We start from the raw sequence: 18,060 nt of genomic DNA, 5'->3' as shown, positions 1-18,060 counted from the left end.
GTCTGTAAACCGATGAAAGGGTTAAGGTGTACTTGCAAAATGTTGGATCGATAAACTGAAACTGAAAACCAGACTCAAATCCCATCTAAAGCTCAACTTCGGTTTAACGTCATATATATATGTATATATAATCTTACCATTTATTATAGCGTATTCCACTCCATTGTCACTATGGTCAAGCTTGATCCATATTGGATTTGTAAATCCTGAGGTCGGTGCGCCCTCAACCCGTTCATTTATAATTTAGCAACACCTAAAAGCTTCCGTCTAACGGCATGTTACTACCTCACGTTGTAAGTGGTATTATCCGTGAAAGACAGCCTTGGCACGCCTTTCCGGATTGCGATTCCTCTCCCGTGAATTTCATTACGGCCGCATACTTACCTGATAAAATGAACCAAGTAACGAGACAAAATAATGACGCTGCTGTTGTCAGAATTAAGATTCTTTTGGTAGACACGTGTTACGTTGTGAATTGACAAAAGATGGCACCACAGGGGTGACTTATCTTCGAGATATAAATTTATTTATAAATTTACTCATTGACTGTATGTTTCCCTGAGGGGATTCTGGAATTGTACTAAGATATATATAGCATGAACGTTGTACACGTCAGGATGTTAGATATTGAGTTAGTTGCGTCAGTGTTTCTTGACGGCGTCGATGATCGTCTGAGTGAGCACACTCTGTGCTATGTTCTTCACGAATCCTGTTAGCTGATCCCGAAGACCTGGTTTTTTTGGAGGAGGTGCTGGAGTCTGGTAGTTAGGATAGTTTTGATTGTAGTATCCACCGCCGTATTGATTGTTTCCGTAAGGTGCTTGTCCGCCAGATGGATAACCGGAAGGAGCACCAGGATAACCTGACGGCGATCCGGGATATCCCGATGGTGGTCTAGGATAACCGGACTGAACGGGTGGATAACCAGATTGGGATTGTGGATAACCTGCGTTTACTGTACCCGTTGATGTTCTTCGCATTTGAGATTCGTTACTGGGGTATCCTGAGCTAGGGTACCCAGATGATCCAGAGCTGGGATATCCAGACGATCCAGAGCTGGGATATCCAGACGAACCTGAACTAGGATAACGTGAGGATCCTGAGCTAGGGTATCCCGAAGAGCCGGAACTGGGGTATCCCGAAGAGCCGGAACTGGGGTATCCCGAAGAGCCGGAACTGGGGTATCCCGAAGAGCCGGAACTAGGATAACCGGACGATCCAGAACTAGGATATCCCGAAGAGCCGGAACTAGGGTAACCCGAAGATCCGGAACTTGGATAACCAGAGGATCCAGAACTAGGATATCCTGAATTTACAGGACTAGTCTGTCTTCTTCTTACTGGTTCATTAGAATTAATCGAAGATCCAGAAGACGGATAACCGGAAGAGCTTGTACCAGGGTATCCAGACCCAGCAGGATATCCCGAAGAGCCACTAGAAGGATTCCTAGAGGAACTAGATGGATACATAGAATACGACGGGTAGGCAGATGCTCTCAAACTAGGATATCCAGGGTAGGACCCTGTTCCGGAGGCAGAACTAGATTCGTTAATGGGATAACCCGAACCGGCTGGATATCCATGACCAGCCGAGGATCCTGAACTTCCACTGGACGCAGCTTCCGTTTCGCTTACGCTCTGCTTCTTAGACGTCTCCGTCCCACCTCCATTATCATTTTCTGCAAAAATTTCGTACGTTACTAATTACTAAAAGCTTGCAGTTCATCAGGTTCATCCGCGCATGCCGTACCAAGTCCAACACTGCTGACCTCGTTAAGTCTATTCAGGTCATCCTGAATGATCCACTTCATCTATGTACATCCTCGCATCTCATCCCTTAAATTTCCTGAGGGCCCTCATGCCGGTAGCCAATCAGATAACGCCCAAGCATTTCTCCTCCCTTATGCCGTCCGTACCAAATCTCAAGAAAGCTCATTCTCATCTCGGGTTAATCCCATTAAGGTATGTACAATAATTTATATATGAACATGCATCTCGATCACTCAATCCTTAAGTAGAAACAGCCATACTGACTCAGACGAGTATGAAGGTCCCCGGCAGTTTGTTTCTTGGCGATTAACGGATAAAAATGAAAGTATTATCAGATATAATTAATAGCGAATTACAATAGATAGAATAAGTGAAAAGCGCAATTATACAAGTTTCGTGTTCAGAAAGCTCATTATATTTGGCATATATGACTATTAATAGTATATATTAAGTACCGCATTATGGAAGGTACGTTAATGATAAAGGCACATTCGTAATCAGAGGAAACGGAAATGCTTCTCTCGGTGGCACCATTAAGTTTTTGGGACGAGTTTTATCGTGAAAATTGGCCTTGATAGCCGTAATTAAAATGGAGGATACATATTTTTGTGCGTAACAATATAGCACGAGTATAGTTAAGTAATAGCAATCTCGAGGATTCTCATTTGACATCTCGAAACCGAAGCGGTCTTGCGAGTAATCTTCTTGTCGCATTAAAGAAACATCCAGTTGTCTCTTGAATAATTTTTTTCGAAAGTATAATTGGAAGTCCGTCGCCATTAGATTATCCATTTGATTAATTTTCAATTACCATTTCGAATGTCAATTAACCAGAAAATCGCCAAACTTTATTTCCTTGATCGTCGGTCGAAGTGTGGGTCTTGTAGTAGTCATCTCCTGAAGAGTGACCGGAAGTGGAGGATCCACCGTTAGTTCCATGACGTCCACCGGAAGTCTTTCCTGCGTTATCAACATCGTTTCCAAAAAGACGACTCCAGATGGAACTGGTTCTAATCCTGTTCCGGTTCCCTCCGTAGGATGATGACCTTGGTGGAGGTGTAGGTGGCGGTAGTGTAGTTCGGTTCACCGGATATGGTCGTACCCGAGGATACGGTCCAGGTCTTCTTGCAGACGGTGCTGTCGACGGTACGTTAACTCAACCTTACTTATTTGCACTCAATATTCTTCTTTCAATATTTTGAAAAAAGGGATATCACGAAAATCGAATTTCTTACGATTTCGTAAAATCAGACTCAAATTTGATATTTTTCAAAAATCAAGTATTTGCCTTCGCGTGAAGTTTCGTCTTACGAAATTAATCGATCTTTTGTACGTATTTTCTCAAAAAAACGTGCAAATTTGGTTAGCTAACCTTGAAAGAAATCTTTTGACCACAACCGCTTTTAACCTACTGCGTATTTAACCACGTTCTTGCGGTCAGGTCCGGCCGCGAGATAACGTCACGGCAAAGTTCATAGTGATAAGATTGGGTGCCGCGACACTAACGTATGGCTTCTGCTTTTTCTCAATATGTCTTATAAAAGTAATTTGAAGTTGCGTAATTTACTTTCAATTTTGAATACTGGGATAAATACAGAACAAGCGTAATGACCCACGTATTTTCTAGTAGAAATAACTGGCTTTTTTTTTTTAAATAGCGCTGAAATACATCTAGCCTTACGATGAAATTTTTAATTCATTTATAAACTACGTGTTTCCCTTTTTTTACTATCCAAATATGGTAATATTTTCTACGTCACGTAACAATTTTAAATCTTGATTTTTTACCAAAAAAAACAAAGTATGACGATACAGCAATTTTTTTACTATTGCCATTGCAATTTTTTCTACTCTGATTGTATATATATATATTTTTATCATAACAGTAGTAAAAATTACTACGTTAAGATAACGAAATTTCATCACAGCATAATTCCTCCATAGTAAGCTAAAAGTGTTATTCTCAAATTTCAGTTGGTCTTAAATCTTTTTAATAACAGCATTTCCGGTTGCCGTGTAGCTTGAGATGACATTGTGTAACGATAACACTAATTTAAAAAATAAACTGTTGAAAAATTAATTTTTACTACTGACAGTAATTTTTATTATAATTATCAAATCTTTTTTTTACAGTTATAAAAATTACTGCGACTCGGTAAAACCTAATGTAATGTCAAAATATTCCAGCTGGGCTTCGAACGTAGTAAAAGTTATTGCCGATTTCTGGTGAAACATACTATACAATTTTCACCCTCTACCACCCACTCCCCCTCGACCCACGTTCCCATCGTAATTCATCCCTCGTTCAATGTCTGACTGAACAACGCAACCGCTGCCATTTTATCATTAAACCGGGTTTGATAAGAGATAACGAATAAATAACTCGATTGCCCTACTGAACTTCAGTGTAATGTAGGACGTACGCGTCTGGATTGGCGCTTTGCACGGAGTTACATATATTACATATAGAAAATATACAACTATAGAGAATACGCGAGTAATTACAATTACAGGTAAATATCGTACAGTGTAAAATGTTTTTTTTTTTTTTCTAATTTACAAAGCAACATGCGATGCTGGCACTAGAATGGAAAGTTCATCCGACGTGAAAAAAAAAAAAAAAAATTGACGACGCTCATATAATGCCCAGAGAATTGATTTATCTCGTTCAATTCTATTTTTAGTTGGAAATACGATTTTTCTTGTTCTGCTTCAATGTTTTCTTTTTCTTCTCCTACAACAATTCTAAGGAACGAATTTGAGCTGATGCTGCGTGCCGTTTGGACGAAGATGAAATTTCCTATCTTAGACGTTCGCACGTGTACAGAATTTGTCTCATTCAATGATGTCTTCTTATTCATCAATCTTACGATTAAAGCTCAAGAGCGGCTACAGTCACACGGTAATCGCACTCGTATGCAATTATACACTGGATATCCTCGAGCCCTCGAGTGTCAAATTCAAACAATTACAACAACCTGACCAAGACTTTTGGATAACTCTCAAAGTATTTTTGCGCGATCCGATTCTTTCAAAATTCAAAATAGCCGATCCAACCAGCTGATCGAAAAAAAGCAAAAATTATAGAATTAGCGTTTGGCATTGTTACTGAAAGAACCGTGCATTTCTCAACTGTTCGAAAATAAACAATTTGTCAGACTTCGTATTCCAAAAAATCTCAAAAAAAAACCTCAAGATACCAAATTTCATGAAAATCAAAATAATTTAAAAATCTCTTTTTTACAATGCGCCATTCCTGGTTAGTTTGGGATTTGTCGATATATCGGGTCAGTGACACTCAAGGATCCGGGTAACGTATCCGAACAGGATGAACTCCTGATAACCGATAAAAAGAAGAGTTCAAAGGAACGACAAAAGGATCTTCCTGCAATTTCTTTAAATCAAATCACGAACGATAGTTCACGATTACGGACACTAGGGTACAGAGTAAAAGGAACGTCGATAACGACCCAGGCGCCACAGCCTGCGCGTCGCTCTTGCGATAACCCGAATTCAGGTTGTAATTGTGACCGCGATTCGAGTAAGGATAATTCTGATGACCAGGATACTGTCCAGCGGGATATCGCTGTCCCGAGCCACCGGGATACTGTTGCTGTGGATATCCCGATTGTTGAGGATAACCAGGATAGCCGGGCTGCTGAGGATAGCCAGGATAACCAGCGGGCTGAGGCTGCTGAGGATAACCAGGATAGCCGGGCTGCTGAGGTTGCTGAGGATAGCCAGGCTGCCCTTGAGACGGATACGAAGCCTGCGGATAATTGGTTTGTCCAGGAACCGGCATACGATTGTAAGTCGGATAAGGCGGACGAGCAGCTGGATATCCCGATGCGCTGTTAGAGGAACTGGGATTGTAGCCGCTGTTGCCGCTCGAGCTTCCGGTTCCGCTTGGAGGGTATCCCAAGTTCGTCCATGAATTAACGGGACGATCGTGTCCCTGCTGGGGCGGAGCGGGCGGCGCGTTAGCGTTTGCGTATGGATCATTGTTCGCATTCACTTTCGCATTCGTGCTCGAGGACTGCGATCCACGTTCGGCCGCGTTTCCACCGGCGCCATTAGTCTTGTGACCGTTCACGCTGTCCACGCCTGCCGATTCGTACTCTGCAAAATGCCGTTTCCCGGCCGTTCCGTCAAAGCTCGCCATAGCGTTGCCACAAATGCCTAACCACTGCCGTGTTAGAAACCTGTTTTCTTTTTCCATATCCTAAGGGTAAAGGTCACAGTGGCAGGATACGTCCCAGTTACCAGACAAAGCGTGCGTATGCAAAAGAGATCTTCCTTCCGATGCTCAGCTTTATCTCCCTAGGGAGCAATTACCAGTGTAGCCTTAGTGTGCAAGGGAAATGGAAATGCGGTTTCTACGTCCAGGGTCCGGAACCATAGCGTTCGGGTGTCCAGCCACTGGGACGTTTATCTTGTTAAATCAAGTGAGGAGGTGTACAACTACTTTGTGCTCGTGCAATTTTTTTTTGTCGTGCTTCGGGGAAAGGAGTCGTTTTTTTTTTCACACGTGGCATTCTCATCATCACCCACGCACACTGGTGTCTATTATCGATAGGATTAAGCGTGCAGACGTTCGCATAGTCGCGCACGTGAAAATGCGTACGGAGTCGAACTTCCGGTTCCGTAAGCGTAATCTGGGGACGGGTGTAAGGGGGACGAAGGAAACGTAGAGTTACGGAGTTTCCTATAGGGGGGTTTTAATGAAACGGATATAGGTAGGGACCTCTGATGATTTTTTAATTAAATTTAGTTATTGAATGTTGACTATCTGTTTATCGACTATACGTATAATCTATACCGTTTTCTTGGAATTATTGACAGTGTTCTTTTAACTTTTTACATTTTTTTTTTCACTTAAAACACCAAATGCCCTACTTGAAATATTTTTTCATGAACCCCTGATGTAAATTTTGGATTATGAAGTCAACCTCCAGTCACTCTCCGTCCCTTGTTATATACACTGTTTTCACGTGTTCCTCTTGAATAAACGTTTTGTCGCGCGATTGCCAATTGATTTTCGTGAATGAATGGACGTTAATTTGTCGAAAATTGTCGAAACGGTAAATAAAACGTACGCGCTTGTTGACACAAATACAAAATGCTTGGATACACATTTTTTGTTTCATTCTAATTACTTATCCGTTTTAACCAATATCAATAACATCAAGGATCGAGGATGCTGGCAACGCGATAGCAGAAGCTATTAGGTACAGTAGGCGTGCGTTTGAGTTAACACTTTTTTTTTAAAGATAACAACGAGACCACAGCATGCATAATTTCCCAGAATAAGGATTCCATCACCAGGATATGTACAATAGTCACCGAGTGTGGCAGCCAATTGAATTAGAAAAAAATACGGGATCGATACTAAAAAATGTCTATCACATAATCGCTTCTATTTCTTCATCCGTAGCCTGAACGTCTCTCCCTAAGAATTAAGCCCTTTGTTTCGCTTCTGTATCCATCCCATACCTTATATTCCAAGCCGTATCAGATGACACAGAATTATATCCTGTGCACATATATGGAAAATTATAAATAAAAGAAAAGTTCAATCGAACCGCATGCGCAGCACACTGCTTGGACATTGAGAAAAGGCAGAATATGCTGATGAATTCAAAGAAATGAAAAGAACATGATTATACACCAAAGAGTCCATTGAGGAAAAGAAAAAACCACATTTTTCCGGTTAACGATGGATTCGTCATTTCGGTGACGAATAAAAATTCAAAATTCGTATTTTTGTCGATCTTCGACACTTACCTTGATTGGGTGCCGTGCTGACACACGTGGGTCTGCCATTCTGCGACTTGCAGTATTGTCCGCTAGGACAGATCATAGTTTGACAGCTTTGCTCTGTAAAGTAAGGCGGTACAGTCGGATTAAAAAATTTCACTCGTCATGAATAATATTTATCGATCACCGATAATTTAATAAAAATACTCACGTCCAGATTCGGACGATCTCTTGCAAGTTGGATAACGTCCGCATTCCTGACTATATCCATTGCAAGGATCCTCGGCCATGACGCATACCTCGTTACTAAGACACCCAATATCGCTGCAGGTTCTGCCATATTCTGAAAAATATATAAAATCGTTAAATCGATCATTCGAATCATCCAGGTCCATATTCATAGATATTAAAAATTCGTATAACATTGATAAAATCGCTTTGGACGTTCCTCAAACCGGTTAACCTTGACCCCAGTCGATTACGACCATAAACAGTAAAACGTCAATGCCGCGAGAAATCGTCCTCGACGCAAAATCTCTCTCCCATCCAAAGCCGTGCACGCGTTTCCAAAATCGGCTGAAGGGTGAACGGAATTTGCAGGACCACTGAAAATTCCCAAGATATCCGCATGAAGTTGGATGAAAAGGAATAAAAAATATCTCAAGGTCCTACAAAGCATGTAAGGTCGGTGTAAGATAACTTCGAGTATTCCCAATAAATTGCTAGATATAAACCCGCTGGACTCCTACAACGGAAGGCAGATGGTGATGCCACTTTTTTTTATCTCTCCATAGCTTTATACTGCATCGTTGACCTGACGGTGCGACAGATATGAATACAGCCATAGAGTCAGCTGTTTTATGTAAGGGCGTTCCTAAAAATAATGAGATCGACCGAAGCTCGGCAATATACCAGGATACGTTTGCCCCTGCAGAACGACGACCAAACCCATAATGCAGCTAATCGTAATTTTATTTGATCGTCCTTGGGTATAAACTGATCAATTTTCAATTATCGACGCCACCGCGTTGACCACCGCACCCAACCGTTCAGCGTTGTCGACGTCGTTCTGCTCTTCGGTGTCGTTGTTAGTGACGTCATTGTCGTTCCCCGTCATCCCCGCTTTCGTCATCCCATTTGCAACGGCAGAACCCCTTTAAAATTTTTTTTTCTTCCCCACGTCCTCTTGGCAACACTCTTATTATACCTCAAGAGGTGTGGCTAATGAATACAACAATTAGGTACCTACTTGCTCACCTGAGTAGCTACTTGTATGAATGGTAGTTAGGCAGCTAAGTATACGTACCTACTCGAGACAAATGAAAACGTACCTTGTTTAACCCTAGGACAAAGTAATCTAGTACCGACGCTGACTAATGCGTGGATTTAAACTCAATTTAATATTCGTCCTAAGTCTGTGAGGAGGACGAAGACACGTTTCGTGTAGATGGTCATGAAAGAAGGATCGTTACGTGTTGTTGCGCAATGATAATCATAACAGAAGGATAGTGAAAATAGTCAGTGGATATAGTGTTGGTTTTAATGTGACTAGGTAGTGCCTAGTCACAGAGAACAGGATATGATTTTTTTTTACATTGAATAAACTGTATATGATTTTGAATTGGTATTACAACGACGTATAATCGAGTTCGTAGAAACGATGTAGAATTTTTTTTTTTTGCTAATTAGCGCATTAGTCGGCTTCCCATAATGGCGTGTCTTTTATCACGACAACGCTATGTGGTTTTCTTGTGTATATTGTTAAGAAATTTAGGAACGGCCTAGAGCGACTGAGTCACTGCTACGAAATTCAAATTAGAGCTTGTGCGTTCATTGAGATTGAACGGTTTGGTGAGTTATTGAGTTGAGAGAATATTCGATTTTTTATATATGGGATAACGTGGGATGACTTACTGGAGTAGGCAGTGGCGCCGGCCAAGAAAGCAAACAGGAATAGCGTTCCGACGCTACCTAGCGTCCTCGAGAACATCTGGAAATGAAGGGAAAAAAAGAAGAGTTAAAGTACAGAAAATCAATTGTCTTAACTGTATTTAATTAGTATTGGTGTTCAGTTGAATTTTAATAAACAATATTATTACAGAATGATATAGTATGATAAACATCAATACTATAAGAGTTATGTTATAAAGATAAAGTGGAGGCCACCGAAGTATGTAGAATTCAACAAAAGGCCACCAAGTCCAACGACTTCCGGGGGGGGAATTGAAATCCACTATGAGTACTCAAGAGCAATGCTGACTGAAGAATGATTAATCATTTCGTCTTTCACTATTTTGTTACCAAAGATTCCTTCTAATTTCTTCGGGTCTGACTCACGATTAGCTACGCGTTTTACAACGAGAAGACTATTGCGACCATGTGGGAAAAATAAGGCCGCATATATGATCGTTGAAAGGGAAGATTTCTAAAAAAACATTTCACGGAATACGACGCTATAAATAGAGACGAACGTAAATATAGTTCACGCAATCAGAAAAGAAACATAGATTCGTGTTACGAAAACAGCATGTAGTTTGCACTATCGCTACACTAATATTGACTAATAAAATTCTGAATAACAGAGAACTTATCGGAATAGAAGTCAATAACAAAAAGCCAAGGCTGTCAAAAGTGTCAAGAAAAATTATAAACTACGGAACAACACGATTACCAAAAACTGGAGCACAACAAATAAAGGATACGAAAATAATCTAGATACGCTACTGGCAGACCGCAATGCACGACGGTTCGGAGACGTGACGCCGTGGCGTAAACACTGCGTATAATACGAAGAAACGAAACGCACCAACGATTCCATAGGAAATAGATTCAATCGCACCGAACGTTTGCTTAATAAATTATCAGACGGTGCTAACAAGCTGTCAAAATGGCTGACGCGTCCTGTGACAGTGAGTGTTGAAGCGTAGCTCAAAGAACGTTAAACTCGCGATTACATTAGCACTACGTACCTTAGCGTCCGAGCGATGATCTATCCTACAGCAAAGTTACTGTGACACTGAGGCAGTTGGGTGGTGAAATTCAGCATGGCTACCGAGAGGCCCGTGCGTATGTAGCTACGAAGGAGAGGGAAGGTCACGGTTTCTCGATGGAGAAACGAGGAGAATAGCGACTGCGAAATACGAGATGGAGAGAGAGGGAGAGTGAGAGAAAGAAAGATGGAAGCCAATAGTGCGAGAGAGTTGAGAGACTACGTCACGATGATCGTGTCTATAGTCCGTTATAGACTACTGAGCGGGAATAGGGATTATGGAGCTACGCGAATGGCCACGCTATAGTATATGCACGGCTGGGTAGGAGATATGGGTTTGTGTTGTGTCTCTTGATATACGGATACGTGCTTTGGTGAGTTCAGTGGCAAGTGCTTATAGAAAAGGCTATTATGGACTTGGAAAGACACTGTTATTTTAGTAGGGAGAGACAGAGAGAGGCATATGACGTGGGGAAAAGGTCGCCTATGGATGCTGAAATGTCAAAGGAGGAGAAGGATCTGGAAAAAGGTTAGGGGAAGAGGGAGTGACGAAAGGGGAGGGTGGATACTGTTAGATTATTTTGAAACTGTCAATTTTTGTGATTATCAGTTTTTACATTTACGATTTTATTCGTGGAAGGAATATTCGAGAGATCTCTACCAGCGCGACATCTGCATTGCGCCGTCTAGAACGTGGTACGTCATGCTTTAATGACGTTTGCGAAGAACTAGTGATGTCACGATTATAAATGAGCCGTCGTATGGCGAGAGGATGGATGGGTTTAAACAGACCCATGATAGCTAATATTGACGTGCTTTAAGAGTATAAAGATAGATGGTAATCAATGCATATCGGAGCTTCGTCGTAATTAGATATAGGAGCGCCGGCTGTGTCGAATGATTTAAACCTACAGTGCGCGCCATGATGCATATATGCACTCTCGATAGATTTCATTAAAATCTTTGTATTTTTTACGATGAAAACGTGAGAATAAAAGTAAAAAATAAAAAATTGCGCATTGTCGGGTTGGGTTATCGATGCTCGTGAACGACGCCTCGTAAATGTTGCCTTGTTATTACGTTCGAATATGCAAAATGCCGATTCTGCTGATTGAAACTTGCTCGAATTCCAATCGAAACGGCAGTCAGGCTATTTTTTATTCCATTTCGCCACATGCATATATGCACTTTTCTTACTCCCACGGTTACAAAATACACTGCACAGATAACTTAGTATATAGACATAGAAGTAAATGCATTGACTAGTCTCTATCCACGTACATATGTAAGCTTAGCTCTTTGACGCTGAAAGCACAGTCGAGTAACAAAGCTTTTTCTATGTTAAATAAATCTGATATACTAGTGCACACGTAGTATAGGCTGCAATGAGCTTTTGCATTTATGACAAGCAAAAAGTGCATAGACTATAGCAGACTGTAGGTATTCAGGTACGGACGTCACGAGATTCAGGAAGCACTGTGCTTTACTCGCGTCTGATTTTAAGTACGTTTACGTAAATTCACGTGTTTTTTACTCAAGAGACGTAAGGATTCTGCTAGGTCGGTACGTTTAATGGCGGAAGCGCCATGAGCTTCGGTTCCACTTTGCGTCTGAACGTACAAGAAGCAAAAAATGATTTCGCATGTGCGAGGAGTACCATAAAGTCCCAAGGGAATAATTCCAAATTTTTTTTAGGTCGCCCAAGAAGATCACGGAAGTACTTGGAAAAAAACTTTGCCAATCCGAAAAAACCGGAAGCGACGTCAGAGTCATCTGATCGTGGGACTGGTATGAATTTGTTGGATCCACGTTGAAAATCTTGACAACCTAATCTCCAGTTGTTCTTATAAATTCCAGGGAACCTGGTGCGACGGTGTCCTGGCCAGGACAAAGGAATAAGATAGCCAGGACGACGTCTTGTGATATATCGTCGGGCGTCGCTACGGAGTATAGGAAGGCGTCGCCAAAGGGTATTGGAGAATACGAGAGGAACTATCTAGGGAATTGCCCGAGTCTCCATTTTCTTTTTAATAAAAGGATAACCAAGAACGGATCGGAAATTGACCGGGACATCGATATATGGATCGGCGTCCCGACGCCTTTGTACGCGTCCAATACAAAAAGAGCCTTAGTTCAGAAATTGTATTCTACCGTGAAGTATCTATCAAAGGAATCTTCACCGTCGGTAACCTAACTGTGGCGCTAGTTTTCGGCCTATGGAAGTTTCGTTACCGACCGAGTCAAATATCCACGGCCATTGGGTCACCTCAGAAAGCCAAGAGAGAGAGACGACGCTCGGCGTCGGGCAACTGGTAGAAGGAATCATGCGCGTAGGAACTTTCGCTGGATGGAAGCGAGTTGTAGGCGCGCAGGGAGCGTCTAGGCGCTATCGGCGTTGCGGCGCTGCGACGCCTGGCTATAACGGTGGTTCGCGGCAGGCGCCAGGCTGAGGAGGAAAGGGATGACGGCGCTGTGACGGGCGTCGACCGCAGCAAGCGTAGCTAGTCGAATTCACTGCCGCGACCGGGCAGCATCTACGTACCCCGGGGGTCCATACTTTCATATCTTATCCGTCGCAAAATCGCTCATACTTCACGTTGAGGGTGAACCTTAAGAAAATTTTGATCCTACGCTTTTGATATACGGCCAGGAGACTTTCATCCGAATTTGGAGAACTTTAGTGATCTGGTTTATGCGAGCGTTAAGGGAAACAAGCTGAAAGCTAAGGATGAATCAAAGCTACGCAGCATCCTTAGGATCTACGAGGAGATTAGATCGAGATGAGAGCTGGAGATCTTTCGGATCTCTCAAACTGCTTTCAAAGAGACTGGATTGTCGCCGGTACCATGATCTCTAGAGATTTAAGATCAGGCCGTGTTTTCACGTGTAATTTAACTCGCTACGGTGAATCGCGATCAGGAACAAATTGTCGCTTCATAGAAATCGTTATTCGTAGAAAGATCGCGTTACGCAATCCGTCTGTTATAATAATATATAGTAAATGACTCGGACCTGGTGTCGCTCAATGGAAACGGGTTTATCCTTTGTAAAAACACTGTTAAAGACTTCAGAGTTCCTTATGCAAATCGTTCGCGATTTAACGTTGCCAATCTACAATTCTTAGAGCAGCCGTGCCAAATGAAACTGCTAAAAAATTTTTACATTCTTTCTCTATCGTTAAATCATTTGCTCTTTTGATTTTTTCGCAAAATTTTCAAAATATCGCTCACAACCCGTAGTTACTACTGTGAAATAAAACTACCCCCCTTTATCTGCAGTTTACGTAACGACCAGTGTTGACAAATCTTGTGTACAGTGCAACTGCAATATTCATCACGGTGGACCAGGAACGAGAAGAAAAAGTGGTGAGCTTTTTTTAATTTATATAATCTGCAGGTAAACAAATTTCCACCAGGTATCTATATACAGCATAACAGGAAGATGCATGCTGGTACTAAAATTTGAATATTCATCTCGGTTTATCCTAAAGACCTTTGGCAGTGAATACAGGGGAGGAAACTTGAGGGTGGCGATGACAATTTTAACGTCACGTATAAACGCTGCGAAATTATATATTATTTTGAAAAAAAAAATATGCCACATCCAAATTCAAATGGTGCAGGATAAATGCACATAGAGGAAGTGCAGTTACGTGCATCATCTGCACTTTATGCAGCAGGTCGATTTTCCAGGCCACAGGTGCACCCTTGAATTATTCCAGATGAATATGTTTGGGACCAGCCAGTGATTTTACAATTTTTCACTAGAGCCAGAGATTCGAAAGGTACATCCACACGGAAAAACCGTACCCTCTCTATAGTAATGCCATCTGGTATATAAATCGGTCCCAGTTACGAAGCTTACACGGCAGCCATTGATATCCGGAAAATATATTATCGCTTTGAATAAAATGATCATTGCACACTATTGGGTTATAGAGAGAGAATAATAAATGGTCATCGATGTATAGATATCGTAGAACGGTCATTAATTTCTGGCGCATACCGATATGGTTAACGCGTCGAAAATAAACAATGCGAATCGCATAACCGGAACAATCGTAATTAGCCGCATTGGGGGAGAAATCGCAAGGGACCGTGACGCAACAGCGGATTTAACGTGGAACAAACATTTGACATACAGGGTGTCCTGAAATTGCCGCACGCCGACCATATTTTAGTATTCTCGAAGTGAAATTAAACGACAAGTTCAAGGGCAAAAATGTTATATGATAATTAGTTTTCGAGATACAAGCATATAAAGTTGACCAATCACGTGACAGCAGCGAGGATCAAGGCATTGGACTTCAGAAACTGGACTTCAAAGTATCAATATGACTTTCTGGGTCTATTGGAAAAAATTGAAAAATATAATGACTCCGGCGATTGGTCAAACAAATTCAAATGTGATCGCACGTATGTTGCATCTGCGCTTCACGTCTGTCAGACTTCGGCAAGGCTTTTCTTAAGACGTTCCCAAAGCACCTCAGGCACAGAAGCGGAAGTCTAGCTGAAGTCTGACGGGTATGCAGCACGGTGTAACGTAATTGCAGCTGCAATTGAATTTACTTCATCCGAGTCATTTTTGACACCAGGTATAGTCGTATATGTTTAACGATAAAATCGTGATATCCATGGAACAGAAAAGAATGTTTATTCTCATTCCTTGAAAGCAGCATTTATAACTGAAGAGTGCGCACTGTGCAGGCGACATGAAGATCTGATGCATCTTACATGCTATGCAGTGGATGCTGTACGCGTAGATGTCCCTGAGGAGGTGCCATTTTGACGGCGTCGTCTAACGTCCCTCGCTGTACCATGTCTCACCCTCTGACTTTTTTTCATTCTCTTTACCCCCATCTATATTCCTCAATGTTCCTTTTCCTCAGCATCCGACGGCGTCTTGAATAAAAATGAACGTCGCCCGACGCCCTGGAGGATCAGCGCGACGTCGCATCCTCCACGAGGTCCGTCCTAGGATCGCAAAGGAACGATTCAAATTGAAACTTGTTCATACGACACGAGATACGGAAATTACGATCTCGAATTGTAAACCATCTTGATTTCCGGTCCCGTTCGATTGGCTTTACTGCTACCAATTGGTCCCTTCCTGCCCATCTAGTTTCCTTGGTTACTTTTTTTTTTCCCCCTTTTCTGAAATTCCCTTTTATTTCCTTTTGTCAAATGTCCCTGGATATCTGCGAAACGTATTTTCATCTCCCGTGAGGGACACGGGAGATAGGGTGGTTCCCGAAGGAGATGAGATAAAAATTTTAAACTGCGCGAAGGCGTCCCTAGGGAATTTACCTGACGCAGTATTTAAGCTTGTCTTAAGATATAGTCTGATTTTTTTCCCTAGATAACAAAGAATTTCTCCTACTGTACTATCGGTACTGTTAACTTTGAATCTCGCAGTCACTCGCGCCTTTCTACGTGTTACACGACCGCAACCATTTTGCTTGGTACCGAAATTGCGAACGTTTAATTGCTACTGCATTGCGCAAAGGTTACAAGCAGGGCTTGAAATTTTACGAGTAGTAAAAATGAATTTGGCAAATTTTTTTTTAGGTCCTAGTAGTATAATTTTTTCCTTTTATTCTTTTTACTCAGTTCTTCTCTATATTCCGCCGTTTACCTCTTCTTCCCTCTGTATCTCGCATCACGCAAAGGCAGCCATTGCTCCACGCCGGGAACTAGTCTCAAAGAATTTCGAAGTTCCCCGAGCACACAGATCGCTCTTCTCGCTCGCTAACTTTGCTACCGTAAAATGCACTGCTCATTCAGCGGGTTATCGTTTCAAAGTGGCACTCGGCGGTCTCTTTAACTATTCTCTAAAATAGTTACAAACTGTAATATCGCCGAGACTTGTATAGCCAATCGGACTACCAAGGAAAGTGCATTGGACTGACGAGAGAAATAAATTGAATAAAGTTCGAGAAGTAAATGAAAAAATTTTCAAAATACGTTTACAATTGTCAAACCAATACAGCTTTCGGATAACGAAAAAAAAAAAAAAAAAAAAAAAAAAAAAAAAAAAAAAAAAAAAAAAAAAAAAAAAAAAAAAAAAAAAAAGAAAATTGAGATAAATTGGGAAGCTCTGATTTGCCATGCGAGTAGAACGTAGGTGAAAGTTGTAGTGCGAGTGTTTAAAGTTAGACTTTCGATAATTAGTCGGATGACCCGTGGAAAAAAGGAGAACGTTGATAACAGAGGAAAGGAGATTCAAAATTGGAAAAAGAATGAAGAAGATAGAAGAAGGATCTTCTGAAATGGGCCCCTACCCGTTCAGTTCCGTGAGGTCGTACCTCTCCACGAAGGAGCCACGACCCCCCCCCTCCCCCCGAGATCCGACGGAGGACCGTGTTTTGGGGGTTCAGGGAAAAAAGCCCCCCAGTCCTGAGATGTCTGCGTTGAAGAGACCAGGGGAAAAATCTCAGGAACGAAAGGAAGCTGGACCAGGCGACAAGAAAGACGCAGAAGGTAAGCTAAACGCGAAAGCCTCTCGTATCCGACAGAGACTTTAATCAAAAGAACCGATACTACCTCAAGTGAAGCTAACCCAGGAACACGAGCAAAGGCAGCCACTTTGCCCAGAGCCAACGGACCCTCCGACCTCCTACCGACACGTAGGTCTCCACCCACACAAGTGCTCAAGGGTCAGCGACGTCTTGCAGCGTTTTCAGGAAAGCGAACAAAATATAGTACAATCGCGAAAGATAGACACCCGGCTAGATTGACTGCTCGCAAGATGGTCGTAGCACCCTAAGGCTGCTTAAGACCCCCGTCGGGAGGTCCGGAGAGACCATATTGCGACCACAACCTGGGCCAGACCTCCTGAGCAAGCTCAGCAGATGAGACCGAGGGGCGACCCCCGTCAGCACAGTCCACGTGCGTCTCTCTAACAGAATGAACTACCCTATTATGATTACTCGAAGAAATATGCTCGGCCTAACCAAAGAATTAAGAAAAATAAAGCGCGCACAATGAAAATAAACGAGAACGGAACAGAAGGAAGCAGGCAGAAAGAAAGAAATAAGGAAAGCACAGAAAGAATCACGAATTAAAAAAAAGAAAAGTAGCAAAGTAAGGAACACGGGTGTAGGACAAAACAAGAAATAAATATGGAAATAAAAGGATACAAACGAGTAAAACAGGAGATGGTCCAAGAGGCCGATATGGGCGCCCACTCGTGGAAGAATGACCGCTCTGAGCCTGAGGAATCCCAAAAGTGTCTCCCCCGCACACCCCGCGGCTTCTGCGATAGTATAATAAGCAGATATGTGACCTATGTACCTGGCACTAATATGATTTCAATACTTCACGTTAGAGGAATTCACAGCTCCTGTACCTGACATGATCATTTACACGTAAGTGTTTTTTGAGGTTATCCTTACGGGACTCCATTATGGAACACGCGACCAGGCGTCGTTTGAGTAATACATACATTTTTGCTCCCGCAGCTTCGAGGAGAAAAGGAATGTCTGTTATTCGTAGAAACGACGCATCCATTATGCAATATCACACACGTCACAGGGCGGAAGATAGA

At 42.1% G+C, this 18,060-nt stretch overlaps 3 protein-coding genes across 7 annotated transcripts in view; 2 read left to right on the top strand and 1 right to left on the bottom strand.

Moving 5' to 3' along the window:
• Positions 1 to 504: 504 nt before the first annotated feature.
• LOC107265677 (prisilkin-39) lies at positions 505 to 10,634 on the bottom strand. Of its 3 annotated transcripts, none has more exons than XM_015735379.2 (5): positions 10,496 to 10,634; positions 9,441 to 9,516; positions 7,738 to 7,869; positions 7,554 to 7,646; positions 505 to 1,678 (listed from the first exon to the last, which is right to left on the bottom strand). In XM_015735379.2, the coding sequence occupies exons 2-5, from the start codon at positions 9,514 to 9,516 to the stop codon at positions 642 to 644; spliced, it is 1,338 nt and encodes a 445-aa protein (XP_015590865.1). In that variant the 5' UTR covers positions 10,496 to 10,634; the 3' UTR covers positions 505 to 641. The 3 variants fall into 3 exon arrangements, with proteins under 3 accessions (XP_015590865.1, XP_015590866.1, XP_024938588.1); XM_025082820.1 differs by lacking the exon at positions 505 to 1,678 and adding an exon at positions 3,846 to 5,948 and having other exon boundaries at positions 10,496 to 10,630; XM_015735380.1 differs by lacking the exons at positions 7,554 to 7,646; positions 7,738 to 7,869; positions 9,441 to 9,516; positions 10,496 to 10,634 and adding an exon at positions 1,750 to 2,558.
• Positions 10,635 to 10,771: 137 nt separating this feature from the next.
• LOC107265678 (voltage-dependent calcium channel gamma-7 subunit) overlaps positions 10,772 to 18,060 on the top strand; it is a 62,450-nt gene continuing 55,161 nt past the window's right edge. For 2 of the 3 annotated variants that reach the window (XM_025082821.1, XM_025082822.1), the window contains exons 1-3: positions 10,800 to 11,044; positions 12,211 to 12,303; positions 12,373 to 13,880. The gene's annotated coding sequence lies outside the window, so the exon portion shown is untranslated. Of the gene's footprint in view, positions 11,045 to 12,210; positions 12,304 to 12,372; positions 13,881 to 18,060 lie in introns of all 3 variants that reach the window. The other variant, XM_015735383.2, reaches the window with a different exon arrangement.
• LOC112494040 lies at positions 16,582 to 17,999 on the top strand. Its single transcript, XM_025082839.1, has 2 exons — positions 16,582 to 16,994; positions 17,069 to 17,999. Exons 1-2 carry the CDS (start codon positions 16,754 to 16,756, stop codon positions 17,278 to 17,280), a joined length of 453 nt encoding a protein of 150 aa, XP_024938607.1. The 5' UTR covers positions 16,582 to 16,753; the 3' UTR covers positions 17,281 to 17,999.

Source organism: Cephus cinctus, unplaced genomic scaffold (assembly GCF_000341935.2).
Source record: "Cephus cinctus unplaced genomic scaffold, Ccin1 Ccin1_scaffold0230, whole genome shotgun sequence".
Taxonomy (NCBI): Eukaryota; Metazoa; Arthropoda; class Insecta; order Hymenoptera; family Cephidae; genus Cephus; species Cephus cinctus.
This window is presented reverse-complemented; position numbering and strand designations above follow the sequence as displayed.

Coding starts and splice junctions, on each gene's coding strand:
- LOC112494040 (XM_025082839.1), top strand. CDS start 16,754: ATGAAGAAGATAGAAGAAGGATCTTCTGAAATGGGCCCCTACCCGTTC. Junction 16,995..17,068: donor CGACAAGAAAGACGCAGAAG/GTAAGCTAAACG, acceptor CCTCAAGTGAAG/CTAACCCAGGAACACGAGCA.
- LOC107265677 (XM_015735379.2), bottom strand. CDS start 9,516: ATGTTCTCGAGGACGCTAGGTAGCGTCGGAACGCTATTCCTGTTTGCT. Junction 7,647..7,737: donor GAGATCGTCCGAATCTGGAC/GTGAGTATTTTT, acceptor CTTACTTTACAG/AGCAAAGCTGTCAAACTATG. Junction 1,679..7,553: donor CAGCACGGCACCCAATCAAG/GTAAGTGTCGAA, acceptor AAATTTTTGCAG/AAAATGATAATGGAGGTGGG.